Source organism: Hyaena hyaena, unplaced genomic scaffold (assembly GCF_003009895.1).
Source record: "Hyaena hyaena isolate Hyena2069 unplaced genomic scaffold, ASM300989v1 scaffold_683, whole genome shotgun sequence".
Lineage (NCBI taxonomy): Eukaryota > Metazoa > Chordata > Mammalia > Carnivora > Hyaenidae > Hyaena > Hyaena hyaena.
In genome coordinates this window covers 322,371-341,082 of record NW_024081314.1, presented here as the reverse complement: position 1 = coordinate 341,082, position 18,712 = coordinate 322,371, and the positions used below count along the sequence as shown (strand labels likewise).

At 35.6% G+C, this 18,712-nt stretch overlaps 1 protein-coding gene across 1 annotated transcript in view; it reads left to right on the top strand.

Annotated features, from left to right (window-relative positions):
- NEMF (nuclear export mediator factor) overlaps positions 1 to 18,712 on the top strand; it is a 53,425-nt gene that overhangs the window by 31,012 nt on the left and 3,701 nt on the right. Inside the window, exons 18-28 of the mRNA XM_039217346.1 lie at positions 301 to 363; positions 6,561 to 6,673; positions 8,311 to 8,368; positions 8,808 to 8,866; positions 8,955 to 9,075; positions 10,448 to 10,727; positions 11,465 to 11,507; positions 11,643 to 11,692; positions 13,311 to 13,464; positions 17,763 to 17,840; positions 17,991 to 18,188. Of these exons, the coding sequence (XP_039073277.1) occupies positions 301 to 363; positions 6,561 to 6,673; positions 8,311 to 8,368; positions 8,808 to 8,866; positions 8,955 to 9,075; positions 10,448 to 10,727; positions 11,465 to 11,507; positions 11,643 to 11,692; positions 13,311 to 13,464; positions 17,763 to 17,840; positions 17,991 to 18,188 (1,217 nt within the window). The remainder of the gene's footprint in view (positions 1 to 300; positions 364 to 6,560; positions 6,674 to 8,310; positions 8,369 to 8,807; positions 8,867 to 8,954; positions 9,076 to 10,447; positions 10,728 to 11,464; positions 11,508 to 11,642; positions 11,693 to 13,310; positions 13,465 to 17,762; positions 17,841 to 17,990; positions 18,189 to 18,712) is intronic.

Sequence of the window (18,712 nt, the reverse complement as noted above, 5' to 3'; positions counted from 1 at the left end):
TTATGGGGAAGGTCCAGATTCCAGGGACTGAGAAATGACTCCACTTAATGGGAGAAGCTTCAGGGTCACAGAGCACAGAGGTGTGGCTAGCAGGGGGAGAGGAACTGACCATTTTAGTAACTGTCATATTAGTATTGCTGTTTCCTATAAGGAGGACTATGAGAGATCTCCTAGGGGTGGGAAACGGATTTTGCATGCCTTCTTAGCACCCTTTGGATTTTGAACCCATTAAACCCATTTTAAAAAAACAAAAAGGAAAAAGAAACAGACTTAAAGTATTATTTCTCATTTATCTTTAAGGGGACATTTATGTACATGCTGATCTTCATGGAGCTACTAGCTGTGTAATTAAGAATCCAACAGGTAATATATTTCCCTTTATTATTCAAAACTTTAGTTCCTTTTTTTTAAAAATATTTTAATATAAGACAACATTTGTTAATAGAGGTGAAGGACACTTTATTATGATAAAAGGGTCAATTCATCAATAAGATGTAACTATTATAAAAATGTGTGCATCCAACAACAGCCCTAGAATACCCTTAAGGCAAAATCTGACAGAATCAAAGGAAGAAATAGTTCAACAATAATAGTTCACCACTTTAACACCTAACTTTCAGTCATAGATATAATAACTAGATATAAGATTGGCAAGGAAACAGAAGATGTGAACAATTCTTTAAGTTAACTAGACCTAATACATATCTCTGATATCCTCACCTAACAACAGTAGACTACTTCTCAAGTGCACCTGGTATGTTCTGCAGACTAGACCATATGATAGTCTAGAAGACAAGTCTTAATAAATTAAAACTACTAAAATCATATGAAGTGTGGTCATTTCTGACCATAATGGAGTGAAATTAGAAATCACTACTAGAAGAAAACTAGGAAAAATCACAGATGTGTCGAAATTAAACAACACAGTCATAAATAACCAGTGTCAAAGAGAAGATCCCAGGAGTGTGTTAGAAAATACTTTGAGTTGAGTGAAATGAAACACAATATATCAAAATGATATGACATGCACTTAAAGCAGTGCTTAGAAGTTATAGCTGTAATGTTTATAAATGTTTATAAAGAGAGGAAATATTTGAAATCAGTAACAAAATATTTGAAAACTGTAACAGTAAGATCTAGAAAAAGAAAAGCAAAGAAGCCATAGTAAGGAAAGGAAGGAATTAATAAAGATTAGAGTGGAAATAAATGAAACAATAGAAGAACAATAGAGAAGATCAGTGAAACCAAAGTTGGTTCTTTAACAAAGGTCGACAAAATTAATAAAACTTTTACTGGACCAAAAAATTAAGAGAAGATTCAAATACCTAAAATTAGGAACACAAGAGGGAAAATTACTACCAACTTTGCAGAAATCAAAAGGATTAAAAGAAAAAGTACACTAGCTTCTTCTTATAAAATACCATTTTAGGAATACTTGTGTAGTATTCTGTGTGGCAGATGTGCAGTAAGACAGCAGAATTTAATACTCTAAGTGGCTTCTTTAAATGAAGAAGGAACGTTTCACAGTGATAAACATTAGTCACATCTATAGTCTGTATCTGGAGCATTTATTAAATAACTTGACAAGCTATATTTGCTGAAGGGGAAAAGGATTGTGAGTGCATGCTACCTACAGTCGTAGGTCAACAAATTAGATAACTTGGATGAGATGGGTGCAGTCCTAGAAAGATATAAACTAGCTAAACTGACTCAAGGAGGAATAGAAAATCAAAACAAACCTATAACAAGTAAAGAGATTGAAATAGTAATTTAAAAAATTAAAAAAACAAAAACAAAACACCTGTTCAGGCCCAGGTAGCTTCACTGATGAATTCTACCAAACTTAAAGAATGTTGAACAGCAGTCCTTCACAAACTCAAAAAATAGAAGAGACGGAAAAACTTCCTAACTCATTCTGTAAGCCCAGTATTACCCTCATTACCAAATCAGAAAAAGATATCACAGGAATTGAAAACTACAGACCAGTGTTGCTTATGAACAGACACAAAATTTCTCAACAAAATATTAGAAAACTGAATCCAGCAGCATATTAAAAGAATTGTACACCATGACAAAATGAGGTTTATCCCAGGAATGGTTGATTTAATGTATGAAAATTAATGTAATACAGTGTATTAATAGAGTGAAGGACAAAAACCACGTGATCATCTCAATTGATGCAGAAAAGGCTGTCGGTAATAATCCAACATGTATTTGTGATAGAAACACTCAACAAACTTGGAATATAAGGGAACACCTCAACTTGGTGAAGAATATTTATGAAAAACACATAGCTAACATCATACTTAATAGTGATAGACTGAAAATTTTCCCCTTAACATATAGGACAAGATAAACATGACTGTTCTTGTCACTTTTTTTTTAATTTTTAAAAATAATCTTTTGATGCTTATTTATTAAAAAAATTTTTTTTACATTTATTTATTTTTGAGAGACACAGTGAGATAGAGTGTGAGTGAGGGAGAGGCAGAGAGAGGAGGAGACACAGAATTGGAAGCAGGCTCCAGGCTCTGAGTTGTCAGCACAAAGCCCGATACAGGGCTCGAACCCACGGACCATGAGATCATGACCTGAGCCAAAGTTGGATACTTAACCAGTTGAGCCACCTAGGTGCTCCATTTAATATTTATTTTTGAGAGACAGAGCATGAGCAGGGGAGGGGCAGAGAGAGAGAAGGAGATACAGAATCTGAAGCAGGCTCCAGGCTCTGAGCTGTCAGCACAGAGAGGGCTCAAACTCAAGAACCATGAGATGACCTGAACCATGACCTGAGGTAAAGTCAGAGGCTTAACTGACTGAGCCACCCAGATGCCCCTGTTCTTGTCACTTGTATCCAACCTTGTATGAATGTTCTGAGTGGACTGTTAGGCAATAAAAAGAAATAAAAAATATCCACATTGGTAAAAACCAAGTAAAACTATCTCCATTTTCAGGTGACATGATCTTATATATTTACAACCTCAAGGAATCCACCAAAATTTATCAGTTAATAACTTTAGCAATGTTCAGGATACAATGTCAATATATAAAAATTAATTGTATTTCTATGCACTCACAATGAACAGTACTAAAGTAAACTAATAAAACATCCATTTGTAATAGCATTAAAAAGAATAAAATACTTAGGAATAAATTTACCAAAAAGAAAAAGACATACACTCCAAACTATAAAACATCATTGAAAAATTAAAGAAGACTTAAATAAATGGAAAGACTTAGTGTTTATGGATTGGAAATCTTAATATTTTTCTGATGGCAGTACTTCCCATATTAGTCTACAGATCTGATGTAATCTCTCACAATTCCAGGTGCCTTTTTTTTTTTTTATATGCAGTGATGGATGAGTTGATCCTAAAATTCACATGAAAATACAAAGGACCCAGGTCAGCCAAATCATTTTTGAAAATAAAGAACAAAATTGGAGGACTCCAACCTCTTGATTTCAAAACATTTTGCAAAGCAACAGTAATAAAGACAGCAAGGTATATGAGGAAGAACAGATAGATCATTGAAGAGAATTGAGAGTCTTCATTTATAGTCTGTTGACTTTGAACAAGGATATGAAAGCCATTCCCTAGGGATAGAAAAATGTTTTTAAAAAATGGTGCTTGGACTACTAATAGCCATGTACAGAAAAATAAAGTTAGACCCTTCCTTCATACCACTTACAAAATTAAATGCATCAAAGACTTAAGCTTAAAAGCTAAAACTATAAAAACTGTTAGAATAAGGCATAAATCTCATAAGGAATCAGGAAGTCATTTCTTAGATATCAAAAGCATAAGCAACCAAAGAAAAACAGATAAATTAGACAAATCAAAATGAAAAGCCTAATTCAAAGGATGCTATCAAAAAAAATGAAAAGACGGAGCGCCTGGGTGGCTCATTCTCTTAAGTGCTGGACTTCACCTCAGGTTGTGATCTTACGGTTTGTGGGTTTAAGCCTCATGTTGGTCTTTGTGCTGACAGCTTAGAGCGTAGAGCCCACTTCAGATTCTGTGTGTCCCTCTCTCTCTGCCCCTCCCTCACTCATGCTCTGTCTCAAAAATAAAACATTAAAAAAAAAGTGAAAAGGCCACCCACAGAATCAGAGAAAATACTAGCAAATCATTTACCTGCTAAAGGACCAGTATCCAAAGAACTCTTAAGACTCAACAATGGAAAGGAAGAAAACATTTTTATGACAAAGGATTCAAAAAGATATTTCTCCGAAGATAAACGAATGGCCAGATAGCACATAAGATCCTCAGATTTCCCACATCATCAGGGAAATGCAAATCAAGACCACAAAGAGATACAGCTTCACACACAGTAGAATAGTTGTCATGAAAAAATAGACAAAACACTTGTGGGTAAGGATGTAGAGATTGGAACCCTTATATGCTGCTGATGGGAATGGAAAATGACGTAGCCACTATAGAATAGACTTTGATAGTTCCTCAAAAAGTTGACGATAGGGGACGCCTGGGTGGCTCAGTCGGTTAAGCATCTGAATTCAGCTCAGGTCATGATCTCACAGTCAATGAGTTTGAGCCCTCATTGGGCTCTGTGCTGACAGCTTGGAGACTGGAGTCTGCTTCAGATTCTGTGTCTCTCTGCTCCTCCCCCACTCACGCTCTCTCAAAATGAATAAATGTTTAAAAGAAAAAAAAAGTTGACCATAGAATTTGTCACCCTGCAGTTCCACTCCTAGGTATATAGACAAACCGACCACACTAACTTGTTTGCACATATTCTTAACAGCATTATTTATAATAGCCAAGAAGTGGAAACAACCCATATGTTCATCAGTTGATGAATAAACAAGATGTTGTATATCCATATAATGGAATATTATTCAGTCTTTAAAAGAGATGAAGTAATGATAATTGCTGTAATAGGGATGTGCCTTGAAAACATTAAGCTAGGTGAGAAGTCAGACACATATGATTCCATTGATATGAAATTCTGATATTGGCAAATCCATAGAGACAAAGTGTATTAAAAATTGTCAAGGACTGTGAAAATAGAGAAAGCCTATTTATGGACATAAGATTTCTATGGGGGATAATGAAAATGTTCTGGAATTAGTGGTAATGGTGATGTAGCTTTATGAATATATTACAACCCACTGGATTATATACTTTAAAAGGGTAAATTTTATGGTATGTGAATTATATCCCAATTAAAAAGTATTTGAAATCTTAAATTTCAAATATATTGGGGATATATTATTAATATGCTCTTCATTTTGACAATTTAGATGATCTGTAGTAATTCTGGAAGAATTCAAACTTTGGACTTTTCTAGATTATTCTTTCTGGAATGAAGTTATTAATATAAGTGAGAAGGCATTTCTTCTCTGATTTGTTTCATCTACTTAGACCATTTAAAAACCTGCTTTGTGGGGTACCTGAGTGGCTCAGTCAGTTGAGTGTCTGACTTCAACTCAGGTCATGATCTCACTGTTTGTGAGTTCGAGCCCCACATCAGGCTCACTGCGGTCAGCCTGTCAGCACAGAGCCCTCTTCCATCCTCTGTCCCCCTCTCTTTGCCCCTCACCCACTTGTGCTTTCCCAAAAATAAATATTTTTTTAAAAAAGATTTTTAAAAACCCTGCCTTGTAAATATATTTTTGTAGATATTATTTTTATCTGGCCTAAAATATGCCAGTATAGTTAATATACAATTTTCTGTAAGTTTCAGGTATATAATAGTGATTAGACAATTCTGTGTATTGCTCAGTGCTCATTAAGATAAATGTGTACTCTTAATCCCCTTCACCTATTTCACCCATCCCACCACCCACCTTCCCTCTGATAATCATCTATTCTCTTTAGTTAAGAAGTTAAGAGTTTGTTTTTTGGATGGACTCTTTTTTTTTTTCCTTTGTTCATTTGTTTCTCAGATTCCACATGTGAGTAAAATTATATGGTACTTGTCTTTCTCTGGCTTATTTCACTTAGCATTGTACTCTCGAGATCACCTTTGTTGTTGCACATGGCAAGATTTTATTCTTGTTTATGGCCGCATAATATTTCATTGTGTGTGTGTGTGTATACACAACATCTTCTTTATTCATCGATTGGTGGACACTTGGGTTGCTTCCATAATTTGACTGCTGTAAATAATGCTGAGATAAAGTAGGGGTGTCATATATCCTTTCGAATTAGTGTTTTCTTTGGGTAAATACACAGTGCAGTTACTGGATCGTATGGTAGTTGTGTTTTTAATTTTTTGAACAACGTTCCTACTTTTTTCCACAGTAGCTGCACCAGTTTACATTCCCACCAACAGTACACAAGGGTTTAGCCATTCTGGCAGGTGTGAGGTGATAGTTCATTTTGGTTTTTGATTTGCATTTCCCTGATGGTGAGTGATGTTGTAAATATATTGTTAATAAAAATTGTAACTTCGTGTAATATTGAAATTAAAATGTGATATCAGTATTTAACATGTAATAAGAGGATCATATCTGTCATGCTGCATGTTATTATCAGATCTTGCTCTGTAGAAACTCTATACTTGAGTGCTGAAGCATTGTGTTGTTCTTATTACAGGAGAACCCATTCCCCCTCGGACCTTGACTGAAGCTGGCACAATGGCACTTTGCTACAGTGCTGCTTGGGATGCACGAGTTATCACTAGTGCTTGGTGGGTGTACCATCATCAGGTAATAAGGGCTCTTACTTTATTAAGAGCTATTGTGTACCAAATATCGAGGGTTTAGAAGTCAACAAGGCAAAGTACCTACTTTAATTGAGGTGACATTTTGGTGGTGGAGAAGAATACATAATGTCCAATAACAAGTGTTGTAATATTTTTTCTTGAAAGCAGAGTAGGCACTAAAGAGCAATATGGGCTACCATTTTGAATAAAGTGTCAGGGAAGGCCTTTCTAGGAAAGTAAGGGTTTTTTTTGTTTTGTTTTTAATTTTTTTATATTTATTTATTATTGAGACAGAAACAGAGCATGAATGGGGGAGGGGCAGAGAGAGAGGGAGACACAGAATCCGAAGCAGGGTCCAGGCTCTGAGCTGTCAGCACAGGGCCCGACCTGGGGCTTGAACCCACAAACCATGAGATCATGACCTGAGCTGAAGTCAGACACTTAACTGACTGAGACACCCAGGCTCCCCAAAGGAAAGTAAGGTTTGAGCAGACACCTGAAAGAAGAGAGAGTGATTTATGCAGTTATACTAGATGAAGAGTGTCCTCTTTGTCGGAATTTTCTGATCTCTCTTTGGCCTTTCCTGAAAAATAGGTATATCCAATGTTTTTTAATTCATTCAGCTTTAGTAATCGTCCTTCTTTGTGGTTATTGCTATTACTTGATGACACTTCATATTTGACTTCATGTTGCTGTTTCACATTTTCAGTAATTACAGTCGATAATGATAGATTACAAGGTCTTAAAGCTATACAGCAAGGTAAAGAGTTTAGTACTATTATCTTCCCTTAGGTTCATCTTCTATTTATATTCATTATTTTCTGCTATGCTATGATACTGTGTTTTCAGGAAATTAATATCATATATGAGATTATATTTTCTGCCTCAGTACTGTTATAAAAGTGGTTTTAATTGTTTTATTGAATAGGTTTTTTAAGGGTGAAATGAGTGTGCTTTTAATCCTTCCAGTAACTATGACAAAGGTACTCTCAGATTTGGGGGTTTCACAGATAATATATAGTTTTTAAATACATCATTTTATTTCCTAAAATGAAAAGTTATTTTACTACCCCCAAAACAGTGTCTCAGGAAAGGACTTTATTTAATAAATACAGTTTAAACATTTTTTTAATGTTTATTTACTTTTGAGAGAAAGAGAGTGCGTGAGCGCAAGAAGGGGAGGGGCAGAGAAAGAGAATCTGAAACGGGCTTCAGGCTGAGTTGTTACTACAGAGCCCAGTGGGGACCTTGAGCTCACAAACAGCAAGATCATGACCTGAGCCAAATGCTTAACCAAGCCACCCAGATTCCCAATATAGTTTTATTTTAGTGAATATAGTTTTATTAAATTTCTCTTATTTTTCTTATTATATCTCAACCCAGAGTAAATATGTGGATAAGTTCTGCCTCTAATCCATGGCATTTGAAAATTATTGATGTAGTGTATCCTTTGTTATTTCTTTTCTTTGTTACTGTCAGTGGTATATCTGTCTTTGAAGAGATATTTCAGTGTTGAGAATTTTTACTAAATTATAAACTTTTCAGGAGACAGTGTTTACTTGAATATGACTTTACTTGAGTGAAAATTTTAAAATGTGAGTCAACATGTGTGACAACAGTATGATGTGTTGTGTTCCTCAGGTGTCTAAGACAGCACCAACTGGAGAATATTTGACAACAGGAAGCTTCATGATACGAGGTAATGGGTAATGATTATGGAGATAGGTTTGAGGACAATTACTAATATTTTCAGAACAGAAACTATTCTGATTTCATATATGAAATCTATTATGAAGTAAGGAAAATTTTGCGCTGCTCTAGCGAATTCAGCGTTTGTCATGTCATCTCCATATATATTTTTCTTGATGAGAGGATGTGCTTTCACATAAAGTTATAAGAGTAAGAAAATATAACATGACCTTTTTTCTAAAAGATTATTCGAGGATTGACTAACCCAAAGATGAGAGTAAGCATTCATATTTTTAATTTCTGAATTCCTATTCCTATACACAACGCCAAATTCTATGTTCCTTCATGACAGAGAAAAGACCAAATAAATGTGACCATTGGTGTCATAATTTGCAAGCATAAGATGGAAAAAATGAACTTTTAACATTTATGTTTATTATCTCTTATAGGGAAAAAGAATTTCCTTCCTCCCTCATATTTAATGATGGGGTTTAGTTTCCTTTTTAAGGTACCCTTCAGCTTCTTTGTTAATTTTTTTTCTGATTTTCATTAGTCCTACCTAAAGTTCTATCAGTGAAAAATAACTATTTCCATAGGTAGATGAGTCTTGTATTTGGAGACATCGGGGTGAACGAAAAGTCAGAGTGCAGGATGAAGACATGGAGACATTGGCAAGTTGCACACATGAACTCATATCGGAAGAAATGGAACAATTAGGTAATTTACAGATTTAAAATTTTTTTTTAAATGTTTTATTTATTTCTGAGACAGAGTGACAACGTGAGCAGGGGACGGTCAGAGAGAGGGAGAGAGAGACAGAATCTGAAGCAGACTCCAGGCTCTGAGCTAGCTGTCAGCACAGGGACTAGAACCCACCAACCATGAGATCATGACCCGAGTTGAAGTCAGATGCTTAAGCAGCTGAGCCACCCAGATTTTAATAAAGTAGTTTATAGTGTTACCTATTTTCAAGTTTTGCTTCTGAACTCTTAGGAGATCACATCTCCTTTGGGATAATTGAAATTTCAGAAAAACGCTTGCTATCAATTTTACTTAATTTTGTTTTTGGAAATGTTAAATATACTTGTTCTAATGAATTATAAAGTAGTAGAACCATAACTAGTATTCTATATAAACATATGTAATAAAATTTCAGTATTTAATGGGTCATGTGTAAATGTGTTCATCAGAGATAGACTCAGGAATTTATGAATGAGCAGTAACTTTTGGATTTAATAATTAGAAATTATACAGAGATGAGTTCATATTCTCATATTCTCATACGAGGATTTGGCTTGATTTAATAATACATTTGCTTCAAGTAGAGAGCAACTGTGGTTGCTGGAATAAATTTACTCACCTACCCGAAGGAAATAGGGAAAGTATGCCCTCGGTATTTCTTTTACAGTTATTCTTTTTCCTAGGGTCATTACTCTTTAGGAGTAATAATGTGTTGTTTGATTTATGACTACTGTGTTGTTTGATTTATGACTACTGTTGTATCACAAGATTTTATTTTTTTGAATTTTCGCCATGTTGCTGATACTGTACAAAGTTCTTTATTTACATTATTTTAATTGAATTCTCACAACCATCTTTGTAAGATGGTGATGGCATCTCCTTTTATTAGGTGAGTCAACTAGGTAATATTACAACTAGACAGTGTTTCTTTTGCAAAAGTATGAATACCTTCTGTGTGCCGATTATATTGCATGTATTGTCTCATTTCACTTCTCGTGCAAATTACAGTAACAGCAGAATTTATGGAATTACTTTTTTTTGTCCTCCTTTTTGGAAACACCTAACCAAGACAAGTTAAAGTGTTCACTGTAGAAATGCTTACATTGTCCAAGATATTTATTGTGGTCATATATCTTGGAGAGCATTTATTCCAACCAGTTCATGATACAAGAGAATCCTATTTTGTCTGAGTACCTTTTGGGGATGTGATTAGGCTTTTTGTGTGTGTGTTTGTGTGTGATCTCTTGTGGAAACAGAGTCAACAGAATATTGTTTTTAAAGTTTTCAAGTAATCCTCTAGCTTTGTTACGGTGATAGCACTCTGACTTTTCTTACAATGATTCTATAGACGGAGGGGACAGTAGCAGTGAGGAAGATAAAGAGGAATCACATGAAATGCCTGTGGAAGTGGAGCTTCTGACTCAGGGTGACCAGGAGGATATTTCTATTCAGACTGGTGGAGATGAGCTAAATGACGAACTAATTCAGGAAGAGAGCTCAGAAGATGAAGGAGAATCTGAAGAGGTGGTAAAAGATCAGGAACCTGTTGCTGAAATGAAGGATGAAGGCGAAGAGACATTAAATTATCCTGACACTACCATTGACTTGTCCCACCTTCAATCCCAAAGGTAATTAAAAGCCTATTATTTTATAGTTGGGAATGATGGAAGAGTTAATCCTTACAAAGGTAATACCATGATTGACTTCATTGCTTTGACTCTCCATTGTCCTAAAATCTAATTAATCTTTTTACCATTAGATTTGGGGTAGATTTCTCTAAAGAAATTTCAAGGACCCAGGGTAGAAAAATACAATAAATATAAAAGTGGCCAAAGTAGGTCAAAGTAGAAACAAGTAAATGAGTATAAATGCTAATAACAGAGGCAGTTCCATTAAAAAAAAAAAAAAAAATAGGTGTTTTAATCTTTAGTGTCTTACTGATCACCAGGTAAACAATAACATAGTTCTAAATGATTTCACTGGAGTAATTAAGAACACCTTAGGAGTCTGACCAGAATCGAGTCTTAGGGTGTGTCTTAGGGTAATAACTTACTCTGTGTGTGTTTAAGTTTTATTCTCTGTGAAAATGGAATGTTACCCCTTTCATAGGGTTTTGGTGAAGATTACTTGTATATAAAGCATCTGGCAGTGCCTGGCACATAGTAAGTGTTCAGTACATGTCTGCTATTTAAGAATATATTTAAAAGTGTGAGGTGAGCAATTTGATTATGTTTTAAAAATTTGTCAATGTTTGAAAATTAGGATTGTCAATAATTAAGGGTATGTATGATATGGCAGTGTTTGCAGACTTTAAATGAATGCCTTCTACAAGCTAGTAGATGCCTTGTTCTGTTTATTTCCATAGGTCCCTACAGAAATTGGCTTCAAAAGAAGAATCTTCTAGTATGGTAAGCTATTTTCAAAGTTCTGTGAAGAACATCACAGTGAATAATTTTCTACTTTTTAATTTTACTTTCTGAAAAATTAATAGTAGTGATGTTATTGTTTGTATTTGCTTGTGTTTTTTGTTTTAATTTTAATAGAGTGACAGTAAATTACAGAGCCGGAGACATTTGTCAGCCAAGGAAAGAAGGTAATCATATTTGTGTTATCTAACTGAAAAGCATATACATTTATTTTGTTACTGACATTTCAGTTATGACAGATCACTTGGCTGTTCCAAAAACTTCCCTTATTAAAATTACCAAGATTTAGAAAACCTTTAGTTCTTAATATTCAGCTCTCATAGGTTTTTCTGTTTTAGAGCCCTGATCTGTCACTACAATCAGTGAGATAAGTAACATGAGTGAGACCCTTTGTTACATAAATATGTGCAGTAGTGATTGCAGTGCATTAAATTGGTTGGTTCTAGGATAATATTGACAGGAACACTTGAAGATAATAAGGAAAGTTTTATTTAATAGAAAATATTTTTCTTCTTCTTTTTAATACCAGGCCTCGGAAGGCAAATAGAAAGGGAGAAGCAGAAGGAGACAACTATAGGGTAAAAAAAAAAAAAATACCCACTAACACTATAGGGTTAAAAAAAAAGAGGGGGGGGGCTTTGCAGCTAGTAAAGCACTCAAGAGACCCTAGAGTGGAGTGGACAGTAGACCCTTTTGTTAGAACAGTAGTCTTGAAACAGTTTCTGTGAACTCTCTTGAGGACATGGCACTATGCTAGATACCGAGTGTACAAAGAGGTAAAATACAAAATTTGTGCCTTCATGAAGTTTTTGAGTCCTGGATCAGGAAGGAGCCATATTAAGTAGGGATACAGTAGTTCAGGAGTAAGAAATTGCTGTGAGTTTAGGTGTTTTGGGAAATACTATCAGATCTATACCTTAAAGATCTGTTAAGACTTATTTATGTAAATGAAGATAAGATGGTCAGATTCTGAAGCAAATAAGCATGAACAAAACAGGGCAGGGATTTGGAAGTACTATGCATAGTGCTTTGGGGAAATCATAAATAGACTGAGGTGAAAGAAGCAAGAAGTTCATGTTTGTGAACTGGTAGATGGTAAGATTGGCAAAGTGATTTTGGACCAAAAGTGGAGAACTTAATAGAATGATAAGCTAAGTATCTTTGGACTTTATCCTGAAAGTGATGAGCACTTTTGGGAGATTTTAAATGGGAATGTGACATAGGTAAATAAGGAAGATTATCTAGAAGTTCATATAGAGCAGATTACAGGAAACACTGGAGGAAGGTCTAGGAAGAAAGTGATGAGGACCTGGAATAGACAGAGGCAGCGGGGATAGAAAAGACTGCACATGAAAAGTAGCATAGTACTAGAATTTCCCCTTCCTCGTTAATATGTGTGTTTTCATGTGTTTATTCAGCTAACCTGGCAACAAATATTTTATTGAATATTTTAAGATCTGTCAAGGCCATGGTAACTTAAGACTGCAAAACCCAGTGCCTGGTCATTGAGGTGTGTGGAGGGACTGAAAGTGGCTACTGACCAAGGATGAGTAAAGGGTTAAGCCTGGCTGACTGAAAGAATGATAAATCCATGAACAAAAAATTTTCAGCTTCTCCTAATGTGATGATTTGTGCTTCTTTTATAGTGTAGTCTGGTGGTTATGTAGTTAAGCAGAAGCTATGATCTTTTACATGTTGTACATGTTCTCCTTCCCTTGTACTATTTTAGGGCACTAAGGATTTGAAATTCAAAGAATTAGACGTTCCCATTTCATTTATGTTTAGGGAAATGAAGAAGAAAAAGCTTCCAAGTGACTCAGGGGATTTAGAAGTGATAGAGGTAAAGGACAAAGGAAAAGAAAATGCTCTACACGTTGAAACTCATCAGAACACAAGCAAAAGTGTCCCAGCTGTGCAGCCAATGAAGCGAGGACAGAAGGTACTAAAACTTCAGGGTGAACTGTTAAATTGAGTACTCTTTGCTCACAAATGAAGTTGTGAGGTTCTTAATTTTTTTAAGTTTAAGTGAAACAAAAGATGTAGGTAAAAAATAATCCTATGTGTTTCTTTGACTGAAAATCAGTTAAAGAGAGACAAGGTTTAAGGAACATGGAGATCACTGTTCTTTGTTCTTGAAGATCATCTAGATAAAAGCTCTCATTTTATGGAAAGAGGAATTAGAAGATTGCGATTTGCCAGTGACACTCTGCTAGTAACAGCAGAGGGGTCGTTACTGATAATTTAGCTTAGAGGGTTTTTTTTCCAGATATTAATGAGATTTTGGTTAGAGTTCCTATATATTTTATTAAAAGTGAATAATGAAGAGGTGGTAGATACAGAATATACTTTAAAATTAAATGCTGTGGCAGTGTAAAAAGAGGAAATTATGAGTTAATAGATATCAATTTATCACTGTAAAATTAAATTCCTTTGAAATCTTAAAGATCATGTTTTATGATCTTCCCTCCGTCCATAGTGGTCAAAATTTCCTGGGTTTTTTTTTTTTTCCAGTGGACCCTCAAAAAATTGAACATGCCGAGCATATGGAAGGGAAGAATGTCAATTCTCATATTAATAGGTACATTCAGGGGCACCTGGGTGGCTCAGTCAGTTAAGTCACCAACTCTTGAGTCATGATATCATGATTTGTGAGTTTGAGCCCCACATTGGGCTTTGCACTATGACAGTGTAGAGCCTGCTTGTGATTCTCTCTGCTTATAATTTTTCTTTCTTTTTGTTAATGGTATATTTTTAAAACTTTCTCTTCCTGTTATTTCTGGTTATTACTGGTTTGTGGGAAGACGATTTTCTTACATTGATTTCCTATCAGGTAATCTTATTGAATATTTTAGTATTTCATTGGTAGGCCACGTAGTGTCTCCAAATAATGGCTTGTTTTCTAATCCTAGTATCTATTGCTTCTGTTTTTTGCACTGGCTCAAACATCAGTACAGTGGTGCATAGAAGTAATGATACTGTGCATCTTTGTTAATTATACATTAAAGGGACTGTTCTAAGATTTTTATCATTGTGGGATGTTGTTTGGTAGATAGCCTTCACGAAGGGTTATTTTTAATAATGATTAGCTAATTTTATTGATTAGCATCTTTTTCTGCATCTATTATTAATCAGTTAATGTGGTAAATTACTTAACGGCTTAAATTGGCCTCTGATTTTTTATACTGCCCTTGGTTTTGCTATCTAGGTTATACCAGCTTCATAAAGTCAGTTTGGAAGTTTTTCCTTTTACTGCTCTCTAGAATTTTGTATAAAATGGATATCATTCCTTGAAATTTGATAGATAGCATTTGCTTATAACTGGACCTAGTATTTTGGCAGTTTGTGAGTAGGTAGCATTTGCTTATAACTGGACCTAGGATTTTGGCAGTTTGTGGGTAGGTTTTTAAGTATAGTAAAACCTTGGTTTGTGAGCATAACTGGTTCTGGAAACAGGCTTGTAATCCAAAGCACTTTGTATACCAAAACAAACTTGTGATCACGTGACATTCAGTGTCACATACTACTCATGTTGCATGACATCGCTCATTTATCAGGTTTAAATTTATTAGAAATGTGTGCTTGTCTTGTGGAACACTCGCAGAACAAGTTACTTGCAATGCAAGGTTTTACTTGCACTTACTTTGTACCAGCTCCCCTGCTAGGGATGGCACATTCAGCGGCAAACAAGAAAGACCAAGTTTCTGCCTTCATTTACACAAAATAGCAATTTTGGAAAGAAGTCACTGAAGATCACATTGCTCATCCCCCTCTCTTGGTTTCTTTATTTTTGGCTCTTTACTTTTTACTCACAAGTAACTTGTTCTGCAAGTGTTCCACAAGAGGAGCACACGTTTCTAATAAATTTTAGCTTGATAAACAAGCAGAATCTTGGAATGAGTAGTAGGCAACGCTGGATCATAACTGAGCCAGTGGTTCTTGAAATCAACTGTGACATACAGGTGCTTAGGATAATAAGCATGTGTCCAGAACAAATGATGGTCTGAAACCAACTTTTTACTGTATGTGATGATTACATTTCTTCAGTGATCATAGGTCTATTCAGTTTTGTTTCTTCAAAGTTGAATTTCCTAACTTCTGTTTTCCAAGAAACTGTTCTTTTCATTGGGTTTTCCATTTCTTCGTTCAGTTTTGTGGTGATATTGTTCATTTTACTCTCAGGATTTTTAAAAAAATGTTTTTTAATGTTTTGTTTTTTGGAGAGTGCAAGTCAGGGAGGGGCACAATGAGAGGGAGACATAGAATCTGACTGAAGCAGGCTCCAGGCTCTTAGCTGTCAGCACAGAGCCACAAACTGTGAGATCATGACCTGAGCCGAAAACGGACACTCAACAGACTGAGCCACCCAGGCACCCTCTCAGGGGTTGTTTTTTTTAAGGCATAATGTACATATAGTAAAATACACACATTTAGAGTATTTAGATCAGTGGATTTTTAAATACACATGTATCTGTGAAGCCAATAGCCAGATCAAGACATTTATTAAATATATTTCTAGGACTCACTCTTCTAGAAAGCCCACACTTGTGCCTAATTAGTATTCCCACAAAAACCAAACATAATCGCTATTATGTATAGCTAGGAGTAATGCTGAATTATAGCATTTATGTTGTGTGTGGCTTTAGTATATACTACCAATCAGTTTTCTAGAGTACTTGCACCAATTTCCTATCAAGCAGAATATCAGAATTATAATTGCTCTGCATTGTAACATTTGTTATTCTCAGCTGTCTTTTGGTCATTCAAGCGTGTATATGCCACAGTCTTATTTTGGCTTTAATTTATATGACCCTGATAACTGATATTGAACACTTTTCATGTTTATTAGACATTTGTCCTCTTTTTGAAGTGTCCAGTTCTAAAAATCAGGTTGTCCAGCTTTGTCATTAATGTATTTGAGTTCCTTGAAATTTTGAATATAGGTCTTTTCTTGGATATATATGTTAGAAATACTTTTCAGGCTTCCTTTTTTAATTTTTTAATTTTAGACAGGGAGGGAGCTCTTGACTGGGAGAGAGGGGCAGAGGGAGAAACAGAATCCCAAGCAGGCTCCATGCTTAGTGAGGGCCCTGGCTTGGGGCCAGCACAGGGCTTGATCTCATGACCCTGGGATCATGACCTGAGCCAAAATTGAGAGTCTGACACTCAGCTGACTTAGTGACCCAGGCACCTGCCTGACCCAGGCACCCCCAGGCTTGCTTTTTTTCATGTGTTTTTTGATGAACAGCATTTGTTAACGAAGTCTGAATGATCAATCTTTTCTTTTGTAGTTAGGTTTTTTTTGTGTGTGTCCTGTTTAAAGAAATCTTTAAAATTTGTTATTTGGGCCCCAGCTAAGATGAATAAAGGCAAATATCTTCGGAGGTGAGGCCTAGATGTCTGTGGTTTAAAAAATTACTAGGTGAAAAAGAAAATTACTAAGTGATCTGGATGTGTAGCCCAGGTAAAAGATAAAGATAAAACCGGTTTGTTGAGAAAATTCAAAGTCTTAAGAGCCTTTAACCAGGTTAGCTCTGCTGCCTTCTTCGCTTTTCTTCCTCTATATGTATATCCTGACTCCAACCAAATCCAATAACTTGCTATTACTATGCTGTCCTGTTTTTACCTTATAGTCCTGCTGTTTGTATATTCTGATACTATAAAATTCACTTAAGACTTTCAGGTTTTACTTTATTTCTTCCCCACAGTTTTTGCTTAAGCTGAAAGAAATGTCTTCCTCTGAATTACCTAAGAAATAATGTTTGCATTTAGAATCTGTTGCTTTAATTTATCCTTGCTCTTATATGTATTTTTTTCCTACCAGATGGTAAACTCCTTGAAGCAAAGGACTATGGTTTATCCATCTTTGTAGCCTCCATATTGTTTGTTATAATGGTACCTCGCTCAGGAAGCATTTTGGACAGACAATAGGAGCACCTTCTCTTTACAAATATTTGTTGACATTTTTTTTTTTTAATGTTTTATTTATTTCTAGGAGAGAGAGAGACAGACAGCATGAGCAGGGGGAGGGTCAGAGAGAGAGGGAGTTACAGCCTCTGAAACAGGCTCCAGGCCCTGAGCTGGCAGTCAGCACAGAGCCCAACACGGGGCTCGAACCCACGAACCGCAAGATCATGACCCAAGCGAAAGTCGGACGCTTAACCGACTAAGCCGCCCAGGCGCTCCTTTGTTGATATTTTTTAAGTGAAGTTTTCCAACTAAAATCTTTTGATTTTGTAGAGTAAGATGAAAAAAATGAAGGAAAAATACAAAGACCAAGATGAAGAAGAACGTGAACTCATCATGAAATTGTTGGGGGTAAGTAACATCTAAAAATATTTTCTTCCTTTGCTTTTTAAGGAGCATCCAGACCATGGCCTATCATATGGTAGGATTCAGTACATTTTTGTTAAGATATTGACAATACTGAACATACTTACAATGTTATTTTACTTCTCTGAATTAAAGTCTGCAGGTTCAAACAAAGAAGAAAAAGGGAAGAAGGGGAAGAAAGGAAAAACAAAGGATGAACCTGTGAAGAAACAGCCCCAGAAACCCAGAGGTGGACAGAGGGCTTCAGACAGCATCAAGAAGGAAACTCCCTCTCTTGAGGTTGTAACTCAGGAGTTACAAGAGTTGGCTGTAGATGATCCACATGATGACAAGGTAAGGCTTACCACACATATGTGGGCTTTCGCTTTGTTAGTTAGGATCACTAATCCCCTCGGTTCCCAAAATAATGAGGTTTACAAGTGCTAAAACCAGGACAAGTGGTAACCTTATCCTTAATGCAAAGTCATCTTAGAAATACAACCTAAAAGACTAAATTTCCAGGATATAAGCGTAAAAAATGGTCATGTTCATAATAGGTCAGTAGTTTATCACAAGCCTTTAGAAAAGAATTATATGCAGAGGCTTTGACTCTAGTGAGAACTTAGTTAAAATAAGACAAATAATTGGGATTATGTTGAAGATGAGTAGAAAATAACTTTGTACCTCCCTAGATTTTTCTATGGGAATATATGCTGTATTATCTTACATAATGTTTAAACTGCCAAGTGCCCTGGTTGAAAAATCAGTGAGAACTTTTTTCTAGGTAAGATGGTTGCCTGAGTACAAGCAGCTCAGCTTTAAGTAGATCTTCCTGGGGCGCCTGGGTGGCTCAGTCAGTTAAGCCTCGGACTTCGGCT